This window comes from Leuciscus leuciscus (genome assembly GCF_965113295.1).
Source record: "Leuciscus leuciscus genome assembly, chromosome: 4".
NCBI classification, from domain to species: Eukaryota; Metazoa; Chordata; class Actinopteri; order Cypriniformes; family Leuciscidae; genus Leuciscus; species Leuciscus leuciscus.
The window spans coordinates 37,538,273-37,549,994 of NC_138728.1; the positions used below are offsets into that span (position 1 = coordinate 37,538,273).

General features: G+C 37.6%; 1 protein-coding gene across 3 annotated transcripts; it reads right to left on the minus strand.

Annotated features, from left to right (window-relative positions):
- Positions 1 to 1,929: 1,929 nt before the first annotated feature.
- On the minus strand, positions 1,930 to 9,477 carry LOC309497445 (uncharacterized protein). Of its 3 annotated transcripts, none has more exons than XM_082167736.1 (4): positions 7,718 to 9,477; positions 6,532 to 7,634; positions 5,993 to 6,212; positions 1,930 to 2,835 (listed from the first exon to the last, which is right to left on the minus strand). In XM_082167736.1, exons 2-4 carry the CDS (start codon positions 6,763 to 6,765, stop codon positions 2,726 to 2,728), a joined length of 564 nt encoding a protein of 187 aa, XP_082023862.1. In that variant the 5' UTR covers positions 6,766 to 7,634; positions 7,718 to 9,477; the 3' UTR covers positions 1,930 to 2,725. The 3 variants fall into 3 exon arrangements, with proteins under 3 accessions (XP_082023862.1, XP_082023861.1, XP_082023860.1); XM_082167735.1 differs by having other exon boundaries at positions 6,532 to 7,034; positions 7,084 to 9,477; XM_082167734.1 differs by having other exon boundaries at positions 6,532 to 9,477.
- Between the last annotated feature and the right edge of the window lie 2,245 nt (positions 9,478 to 11,722).

The following is an 11,722-nucleotide window of genomic DNA, read 5'->3' on the forward strand; positions in this document are numbered from 1 at the left end:
ACCAGTGAGGAGAGACCTCCTCTCACAGGCCCACGGCTCGATCTGGCATCCTCACCCGGAACTATGGTCCCTTCATGTCTGGGCCATCAACGGGTACATGTTGGACTCCCTAAAGGAGTATTAAACACGATCACGCAGGCTAGAGCTCCGTCTACGAGACGGCTCTACTCCTCGAAATGGTCAGTGTTTTCGGGCTGGTGCACAGCCCGTGGTGTGTCACCCACAGACTGTGGTGTGACGGAGGTGTTTTCCTTCCTACAAGAGCTGTTGGATGAGGGCAGGGCCCCCTCCACGCTCAAAGTTTATGTGGCGGCTATAGCAGCGTTCTCAGGAACAACGCTTGGTCAGTCAATAGGAAGGAACGATTTAGTCATCCGCTTCCTTAGAGGGGCTAAGAGACTGAATCCTCCCAGACCTCCCTCAGTCCCCGTATGGGACCTTTCTACGGTTCTGGAAGCCATGAAAGGTGCGCCATTTGAGCCTTTACAGTCAATTGATTTGAAACACCTGTCTTTCAAGACGGTGTTTTTGCTGGCTCTAGCTTCAGTGAAGCGCATAGGGGATCTACACGCGCTCTCTGTGAGTGCGGCGTGCATGGAGTTTGGGCCTAATGACTCAAAAGTTATACTCAAACCTAAGCACGGTTATGTTCCAAAATCCCTCAACACACCGTTTAGGGGCGCAGGTTATCTCCCTGTCAGCCCTACCGGTCCCTGATGAGGAAAGAGACGCGAGCCTCCTTTGCCCAGTCAGGGCATTACGAGCTTATGTGTCTCGCTCGTCTGTTTTCAGACAGACGGAGCAGCTCTTTGTTTCATTTAGCGGGCGTTCTAAGGGACTAGCCGCGTCGAAACAGAGCCTATCCAGATGGATAGTTGATGCTATAGCGCTGGCATACGCCTCCAAGGGCATGCAGTGCCCGTTGGGTGTCAGAGCGCACTCCACGAGAGGCATGGCCTCTTCGTGGGCCTGGTCAAGTGGGATTGCCTTGCAAGATATTTGTATGGCGGCAGGCTGGGCCTCCCCGTCTACATTTATAAGGTTTTATAACCTAGAGGTTCCCGCCCTGCAGGCCAGGCTGCTGTCGGTCTAAGTTTACCAGTATTATCTGACCTGATGCTATCAGCTCAGAATGCTGCGTCTACTGAGCACAGCTCAATGTTCGACAGTAAAAAGTAGCAGCACGAGATGTGCCTGGGCAGACTGTGTAAGACCCACATTCCCCCATCAGTTCAGGCCGTACCCCGCCCTGTCTGTATGAAATTCGCGTCTCAGCGACGCTGCCATATGTGGAAGAGTGCGGCTTCGCCCCTCCCTCTTCCCGGACTCCCTGTGAGTTCCCTGAGTGATTGTGCACTATATGTACCCCGGGCTTTCGCCCTTGGGTCTTTGGTGTCAGATCTCAGCATGCACGGCGTTTTGCATTGGGTCCCCTAGCGTAAGATATCTTACGCAGTACGAGAGACCTCTCGTAAGAGAACGTACTCGGTTACTAACGTACCTCGGTTCTCTCTAGAAGAGGGAACGAGTACTGCGTATCTTGCCGTGCATGCACACGCTCTGGTTGCTTCGATGATGAAAAACCAGATAATAGCTGCCTGCGAGCGGTATTTATAGGCCTAGACCACGCCCATTTCGGCGGGACGTGACGCAGCGGGCGCGAAGTGCCCTGATTGGGTCTGGCGTCACGCCAGGCCTCGCTCGATAGGCTGGTGCAGTTGCCGCAGAGCAGCCAATAGGCGCGCGAGCTGCCTCGCCTATGTCTGCATGCTGCCGCAACGCGTTTTGCATTATTACAAAATTAAGGATAATTTTTGGCTTCAATATCTCGCGGAAAAAGGATTTTCCCCTAGCGTAAGATATCTTACGCAGTACGAGAGACCTCTTCTAGAGAGAACCGAGGTTACGTTAGTAACCGAGTACGTTCTTTCCCTCAACTGTATACGAGGTGAGTGGTTGGTGATTATTAACCCTCTGGGGTCTGAGGTGTTTTCTGGGCCCTGGAGGTGTTCTGACATGCTCTGACATTTGTGCTTATTTCTGTTACTTGTAATATTTCCATGGCTAAAGTCTGATTACACTGTATTCAGCATAAACTCTACTACAATAATATGTGAGCACCATGTATCTAAAAGTTTGCAGTTTTGAGAAAATTATGTTTATGCATGGTTTGTGAAAAAACAACAAAAAAACAACAACACTGTCACTGAAATAAGGTCAGGAAACCCATACTGATTATTTCTTCACAAGACCCTTACAAAAAATTACTGCAGTTTTTTACAAGTAATACTACAGTTTTTGTTACATGTAGAAAAATGCAGTTTTTTGGACACGAAAAACTGCAATATTGCAGTATTACTGTAAAAAAAAAGATGTCTGTAGTTTTACTGGAGTACAAATGCAGTATTACTGCTCCAATACATCTAAAGTACTAGTAAAATAATACTGCGATACAGATGCAATACAGCTGAAGTATGACTAAAATACAGAATACAACTAAAGTACAAGTACTAATAAAATGCTGTACAGATACAACCGGATTATCCAGAAAATTATGTTTTATTTTCACACATATATGAATTTATGTACAAAACAACAGTGAAACTGCAATGTAACAATACATGTGTTTTTTATTTTAATTTAAACTTTAAATAACCGGCTGAGAGTTAGGAAATAAATGAATAAATTAATCATTTGCAAATAAACACTTTATAGTCTATTTCCATTACTCAGGAAGGTTTCGTTTTTTGAATAGCTTGTCCTCATTGTTAAGCTTGGTTCTTATGACTGCCTTTACATCAGATGAAGACACACTGAATTTCTTTTGGATATAGTCTGAAAAAGAAAAGAAAAAAAGATTCAGAAAAACTCTCAAGTTTCAGTTACAGTCTACAACACAGGGATATAGTAAGCTTAAATCCTTTCCATACAAGCACTCAGACAGAATGAACAGACCCCAAGTAATTTCCCAGTCCATAAAAAAAAAAAAAAAAAAAAAAAAAAAACCTTGGTGGGAATGGCCATGAGAATTGCCCATTGCTAGGCTTATTACCGTTAATGATTGCTAACCTTGTAACCAATTCTGAGCCTGCTTGGGAAATGTTGACGGACTTGAGAGAGAGTGGAGTTGGTAATGTCAGGCCAGTTCTCAGAAGCAACCCTATGCTTTTTACAACAAAACATTTTAGAACACCGACAACTACTCAAAGACACGTTCCCAAACCTGAAATTGTGACCAAAGCACCATGTGGAGCACTATCCGCACTTGATTTGCTGCTTTGGGCCGTTAGTCGAGCTCTGGACAATCAGATTTGAGGCCAAGGATAGCTATTTCAAAGGTGTGGTGAGTGACGTCCACAATTTCAAAAACATTCCACTCACCTCTGCAACTAACCATCAGCTAATGATGGCCCATTTTCTCAATGGTCCAAGTCTCTTTTCAGTACCCTTGTCTGTGCAGAATGTGAAAACGTTAAGAACATGTACATTAGAAGTGCTTCAGGAGACCGCACTTCAGAAAAAATACCAACACAAAGAAGTTTTGTCTTTCACGTCTGATGTACATCTGCATGGAATTCACTTCAGTGGAGGCATCATTTTATCTTCAGGTCAATGCAGTGGCTAGCCTGATTTTTTCTGAGTTCTCAGTGTACTAGTGAATGCTAGCAAAGTGTCCTTCCTTTTCAAAAGGCTTTAGTCATGGCACATTGAACACATATATATGCAATGAGGTTTCTGAAACAAGTACAACTTCAGCCAGAGGATCTTAAACTGAATCTTGCATTGTGGTGTCACCAAATGTTTGGGGTAAGTATTCATACTGTTCCTAATTCATTTGTAATGGCATATTGGTCAGCATTAATGGCTATGAACACTGCAAGTAAAATAAGTTAAGGTAACACTTTACTTCTTAAAGCATTTATGTATAATACATAATAAAGGTGTTCATAATGCACATTATATTGCATTGTATCTTTTCAGAAATAATTGTTACTAAAGTTAAAATGCATTATATTTGCAGATTGGTTGTTACATCTGAAATTGGTTGTTTGTCATGTGTTTTATTGCATTACACACTATGAAGACATAGCATAAGACTTTTTTATGAAGTCTGTATTTATAATGCATTACAAGGGTATTTTTATTGTATTATAATGCATGCATAATGCCTTATAAACAACCTTATAATGTGTTATATCGTCTCATTGATAATCGTAACAATAGTAATAATACTTATTTGTGGTTATAAGTATTAAGAGTATGATGATTTATAATTTTATTCACTTATGTAATAATGGATTATATATCCCATAGTTTCATATATTTTGCTTTCCCAAGAGTTATACTGTATCTTGTTGACTTAAGATACAATATTGTATTTTTAAATGTAAAAGAGTTTCCAGTGAGTTTAAAGGGATAGTTCACCCAAAAATTAAAAAATGTCATAATTCATTCACTCTCATGTTGTTGTGACTAAACCTGTATTGGTTTACAATTGTGCTTTTTGTTGTTGTTGTTGTTTTTTTGTTTTTAAACTTTGGTTTAGGTTTGGAACGACATGAGGGTAAATATATGATGATTTAATTTTTCTTTTTGGGTGAACTATCCCTTTAACTCACTGGAAACTTCTACATTTAAAACAATACAATATTGTTTTGTTGATTGCGCATATGGAACATGTTTTATTTTCTATGTATTGCAATAAAAATGTAAAAAGCAAATGTCTTATAACCACATGATATCGTATGGCTGTTTAAAAGAAAACTTCACTTTTGTTAAAGCAGACAAAGACCACTTATAAATATCATGAGCACATTGTTAAGTGCTTTAGATGTTTAAAAGAAGACTTTGTTATTGTCCCTTTACTTTAAGCAGTAAAAGAGACTCATAAGATGTAAAATGATACTGTGCAGATCTTCAATGTCAACAATGTCAAGATATGAGTCTCGGGTAAGCAAAATATATGAAACTATGGGATATACGTATAATCCATTATTACATAAGTGAATAAAATTGTTATAAACCGTCTTACTCTTAATAGTTATTACCACAAATAAGTAAGTATTATTACTATTGTTACAATTATCCATGAGAAGATATAACACTTATATTATAAGGTTGTTTATATGTTTATTTGTTTATATGTTTATATAATGCATTATAAATGCTTCACTATGCACTCTTAAACGTTATGACCACAAAATTAAATTTGCATTATAATGTATTTTTACTGTTGTTATGATTTTTTATAAGATGATACAACATGTTATAAGCTTGTTTAAAATGCATTATGCGTGTATTATAATGCATTAAGAATATCCTTATAATGCTGCATTATAAGTACAGGCTTCATAGGAATTGTTACCCAAATCTATTGCATTAATACAATGAAAAACACATGGGAAGTGGTCTCATTAAGCTCACATATAGAGCAAATCCCACTTGTAAAAATCATGGAAAATCATGATTTCTGTTGTTGAAACTTTACTTTTTATTAGGCAAGGTAAATATGTTTTTCTTAAGTTATCTGGGATAATATCCAGCAGTCACTGGAGAAGAACTAAAACTTAAATCATATGCTAACTGATATGATTTATCTTTTTGATATTTAAAATATAATTGTAAGAACATGTGAGTATAAAAGGTGTTTTAATTCCACTCCAGAGTTTTTAAATTTGCAATTAAATAAGTCTTTTAATTATCATTTGATGACAAAAGATCACATGCTATTTAAATGGGAGATAAATCTTGATTTAATACTCACCTAATTCTGAAAGCTATTAATATAACAATTCGAAAATACTTGAAAATTAGATCGGTTGACCCTAATTGAGTCACTTCCCCTAATCACACAAACTATAAACAACTAATTATATACATGGACTGAAACAAACTAAATTGTTTGACAAATAAAAAATAATAAAGCAACTGATAAAAATCCCAAATTATCTTTCACAGCAGAGCTAGTCTGTAGAAATACATGAGGAGTTACCTATTAAGACGGACACTGTGTGAGCTGGAAGTGCCTCCTTGCTGGTCTCTGCATTGGGTGCCTTTCTTCCATTTAGAGAGTGAGTGGCAAGAGTTTCTCGCCCAAAGGTTACAAGGAAAAGCTCGCTGGTAAAATTGTTAAAATCTTGGGTGTTGTTGATCCTATCAAACGGGCTTCTCTTGATCCGCACCCCCTCTCCCAAATTGATGTAATCGACTACCTAGTGGGGAACAGCAGAGAACAGATTGTTTTCTTTTCTGAAAAAAAAAAAGAAAAAAAAAAGAAAAGTTGACCACCACAGTGACAGACTACAATCTAAAACAAAATGGCTCAGAAATGCCTTTTAGAATAAATTATAAAGCTACAGAGCAAAATGCAAATACTTTTGGTTTGCCCGGTACAGAGTTAAAAACAACATCAGCAACCACAAGTTGTGTTATGTAAAAGAGGTAGATTTTAACACACCTTCTAGCCAGAATTGAAAATTCTGACAGAAAATGGAATACAATACAATAACTGTATAATTGGGACCTACTTACCTGCTCACTTCCTTGAGCAGAGCATGGTTCTTGAATTTGAGAACCGATGTTCTGAGAAGATGAGGTCTGCAGAGTGTCAGGCTTCTGCTTTGAAATGCACATTATCTTTATTTCTCCTACTGTGCCTTTTAGCTCCTGCACAACAGCATGCATTTCTGGAAAAAAGCAGAGCGACACAATCATGTTCACAATCCACAAAACCTTTACAGTGCCCTCCACATCTATTGGCACCATTTATCCTCTTGGTCTTTCATTCAAAATTCTAAGCTAAAATCAAAATAAAATAATTGGGAAAAATATGAATATGAATTGATAAATACAGTCGTGGTCAGGATAAATGGGGAGTTGGAAAATTAGCCTATTTCCAAAAAAAAGAGGAGTGTTCCTTTTCATCAGGCACAGCGTTTTTCTAATGAAGCTGTCACTTTAATTGACCGTTCGCAAAGACCCGCCCCCCTTAGTTACTGTCGCTATGCCCAACAAGCTACGCTGCTCTCATGCCACTCCATGTTCTCACGCAAAGAAAAATACATCATGGAGCAGAGAGGAGACTGACAACGCGCTGACAGACAGGACAGACCAGGTTACTTTTCAGTTACTTTTGATATTAAACAGTTACATTAGAAATGTAATATTTCTGCGTGTGAGGGCGCTGCAAGATCTCTGTTTGCGAGTGACTGCCTGTGTGTGTGTCTGTGTGTGTGTCCTACAATAAAAGCAGCACATTAATTTAGAACAGTGATTCAACTGACTTGTAACCTGTGCATTCATTGTTTAATGCACACCTTCCAGCCAATCAGAATCGAGTATTCAAAAAGAACATGGTATAATATATACTAAAGAAGATAGTTCACAAGTTGAGAACTGAAAATTGAGAACAATTGCTGTGCTATAGCTAGATTTCATTACCTTTCCACTCCCTCAGCTCTCTCTCTGCTTTTATTCTGAAGCGCCGCTCATATTTTAAATCTTCTTTATGCTCTTTAATTTCATTTTTTTAACTCTTTGATCTCTTCAGCCATGTCTGACCTCTTACATGGCTGAGGAAACAAAGGACTTGGTACACTTGAATCCTTCAGCACTCCCACAGCAGGTCTTGGTTCCTGAAGTACAATATCCGTTATTATGTATTCTAGCTGTAAAGTTATAGTTTATAAAAGATAAAATAAAGTAGCTTCCTGCTCACCTTTATTTGAGTGCAGCTTTGTTTCACCGCAGCCATAATCTTCTGTTGAATGATGTTTTTGGGCCTTTTTTTTTTTTTTTGTTACCGGTGCATTTTCCTGAAAATAGAAATCACGCAATAAAAAAGTATCCCAGAAAAATTAAAACTATTAAACATAAATGCTTGTCTACAGTGCATTTAGTACATGTATGAAATATACAGGACTTTAGGCCTACATGTAACTGGATTTCTTGATCTCATTTAAATACTATCTAAAATCAGGTTGACATTTTGAGGTAGAATGTGAATGAGATTTTATCCATTTACCAGGTCCATAAATGAAGTCTTGCCAACATCTGTTGAGGACCTTTTTACTTTCTCTCTTCTACCCTTTCCTAACGCTTCCTCTGTTGCAAAGAGGGGTATACTGTCAAAGTCACAGCCATTTTCAAATTTTTTTCTCAAGTCAATTAGGGGCTGACACTCTCATAAAAACAAACAAAGAAAGACACATTCAGTGCAGTTTTGTTTATTCCACTGTTATAATTTTATTTTATTTTTTTCACAAGTTTTTACTTGTATTTTAATTGTTGAGCTTCAATGATAGTATAATACATTTGTCTATTCACAAAGGATTGTAACGTTAACTGGTTGGAGTGAGATTTTAATGATAGCCTACGATTAATCGGTCTCACTTTATCACCATATTGAAATTAATATCTTTACAACGCAATAAAATGGATCCCATAAATGGTCAGTTTACTTCTAGTAATTGTATTACTAAAACATGACAGTGAATGTAGTTCTGTGTTGATCAGTCCTCGCGAGGCTCTGTGCTCGTGCCTTAATTGCGCACCTGCACGTGCGCTACTAATCAGTACGTAAGCAGCGTTTCCCCCTATTTTCTCAACTGTGTTTGAATAAAAGATAAATAAAAGTATTTGTACAGCTCTCTAAATTAAATAACCAAAGATATGAGGACATTAGACGTTATAGCCTACTCACCACTAAACTGGATGACTCGACAAGGCCAACGCTGCAGCTCGCCTGACGAAGTTTTCTTCCAGTAAACATATGCTTCCTCTTCTTTGTTCCACTTGTGAATGGCCTCGGGGTGTAGTTTTGACATATTTTTGTGTTTTATTTGTGAAAGTTCACATATGAACGGTGTTGTCTGTGAAAAAATCTACCAAAACGTATTTTATGTCCATTGTAGATGACCACCAGCAGTGTTTTATTATGATTATCCTGTTTCATACTTTTATTTCATGTGACTTTTATTTTGACATCATGCTATCTGCATGGGGGACTAATCTCCACGCTCACGCTCACACTCGTTCAATAAAAACACAAGAAGGCACGAGAAGGCACGTTACAAGACGATGCATGTTTAGAGTCAGAGATTGGAAAATATTACTGTAACCTTCAACTAAAGTGTTCTTTGAAGTGTTATACCACTCTGTGCTTGATTTGTTTTGGCAGTAATAATTTGAGATTAATTTATGAAGTTGCTAGCTATCTCTCCAACGTCTAAGTTAAGTTAATGGCGGCAGCCTTCCCTGGATCACCACTCTCTAGCACCCTTTGATATGCGGAGCGAGGTATGTGGTTCGTTGTAATGTACTATTTCATATGAATTCATTTCATACGTTCATGTAAATGGTAATGAGATTCATTTCATGGTGGCTGTTGCCTGCTATGCTGTTATCCATGTGATTCTAGCTTGCTAAAGTGCATTTGTCAAAGGATTATTTTGTATCTGGCTAAATTGCCTTTGTTATTTTCCTTTTAAGTTTTCACGGTGCTGGTGCTATGCACACTCGTCTGAATTAAAGTACACCCGTATGGAAACACTCCCAAGCCTGTTTATTCCAAGTTGAAGGGCTGCTACATCCATCCTGAACTAACAAAGACACTGACTGACAGTTCGCTCATCAAGGATCAGCTGCTCTCGAGACTCGTTGACAGGGCAACGATCGCGCGAAGAAGATCTAGTCACGCGTGCTAATTATCTATGAGGGTGAACTCCATATAAACGTACACAAACCATTTGCATCTTTTATGCATTGGCTATATCTTAATTTTTGTGTTGTGGCTGATTTATTGATTTTATTTGGAAAAATTGAATTGTCAGCAAGTGTCCACAAAGTCACCAAGTCTCATGCCATTTAGATTAAGACAACTTTTATTATTATTATTATTATTATTTAAGATAGCTTAAGGCGAGACACGGCAGGCAAAAACATCGTTTTTTTTTTACTGGTCAATTTTGAGATTTTTGGATATTTGTCTTTCAGACTTGTGGTGAAAAAAAGTCCAAAATACACATTTAGGTCTTTATTTTACTACACTTTGTCTGTTCGCGTCTGTAGATTTCTCATAAATTCAACAAAAGTTGGCGTTCTTAATCCTCCCGCTACTCCGCGATCTCTGTCTTCTTCCTGTCATCACACGCACGGCTGGATAGCTCTCTCTCTCCTGTACAATGCTGTCGGATCCAAATATGGTCATTTCCTTTTTATCAGCAACCAATCGTGAAAGTAAAAGGGCTGAATGCGCAATCTCATTGGCTGATGATAAATCTTTAAAGCCCGTTTTCTCAAAATGACCTTTCTCTCACACTCCAAGTACGAAATCTCCACTTCAGTAGCACCTATATACACCAAACTTTCCAGTCTTGTACCTAGTTATATTATGAAGACATTTACAGAGGGATTTGTAAATATATTATTCCTAGCCTGATTTATATAACATTTTATTCCAAAAAACATGGCGAAAATCATTTTTTTAAGGCTATTGACAGTATATTCTGATTTACAGGATAACAAAAGTAGATATCCATAAATCCCTCTGTATTTTTTTCCCCATCTAATATGTGAACACAATGAAAAAATTTTTTTTAACCTGGCTTTATCCAATACTCAGATTTTGTTTTTTAAAATATATGCAAAATAGCGCATATTTAATTAGATATTGCCTAATTTGTATATTTAAACATTAAATTATAGAAAACTTGTAATACATTTTTTTCTCATCTTAATGTAGGTAATCAACTGGGAAAGTTTCATGGTGATATCTGCTTGTTAAAAATGTTACCCTATTCACCTGTAGTGTCTCGCCTTAAGGGTTAATGTTGCATAGCAGTGGTCCATAGCTTTTTCTTGCTGTACAGTAGTAGCCTACTGTTACCACAGCTGCAGTAATGTAGTATGAGTGTTAGGTTTATACATGCATTTTAGTACTTCATTATATTGTAAAACTACAGTTGTACTTCATTTGACTGCAGATGTACTAACATGTACTGCAGTTGTACTGTCATTATACTGCAAATCTATGGCTGTGCTTAACCCTCTGGGGTCTGAGTGGTTTTTGGGGTCCTTGAGATGTTCTGACATGCCCTGACATTTGTGCTTTTTTCAGTTGCTTATAAACATATTAATGGCAAAGGTATAATTACACTCTATTTAGCACAAACAGGGCTACCATAATATGTGAGCAACATGCATGTACATGTTTGTATTTTTGAGAGAATAATGTTTATGCATGGTTATTGAAAAAACTAAAAACTAAAGTTTCTGAAATAAGGCCACAAAACACATACTAAATATGTGACAATAAGACTTTTGACTAATGGATGTCATTGCCTAGAGTTTTTTCTTCAAAATGATGTGAAAATCATCCTGCCCTTATCATTCACATAACACAATACATTGATTTAAATCTTGTAAAACACTTTTTGTTAGTAAAGACAATATGCGCAAGGGGCGTCAACCATTCAACAGCATCATGCATATGTAGTGGTTCACACCTGAGGAGACAATGGGGCCCGCATACTTAATGAGCCATTCATTCAGGTGTGTCACCTATAGCCACAAGAAAGAATGCAAGAGCAATATATATATATATATATATATATTCTACCAAATTGGTTCACAGTTGGAAGCATTTCAATTTTTATTTTATTTTTTTACAAATTTTGACTCGATTAGTCGAGACTGTTTTCCAAAATGGATCCTGCATGTAAAC

Coding starts and splice junctions, on each gene's coding strand:
- LOC309497445 (XM_082167736.1), bottom strand. CDS start 6,765: ATGGTGCCAATAGATGTGGAGGGCACTGTAAAGGTTTTGTGGATTGTG. Junction 6,213..6,531: donor CTGCTCAAGGAAGTGAGCAG/GTAAGTAGGTCC, acceptor GTTCCCCACTAG/GTAGTCGATTACATCAATTT. Junction 2,836..5,992: donor CACAGTGTCCGTCTTAATAG/GTAACTCCTCAT, acceptor TTTCTTTTTCAG/ACTATATCCAAAAGAAATTC.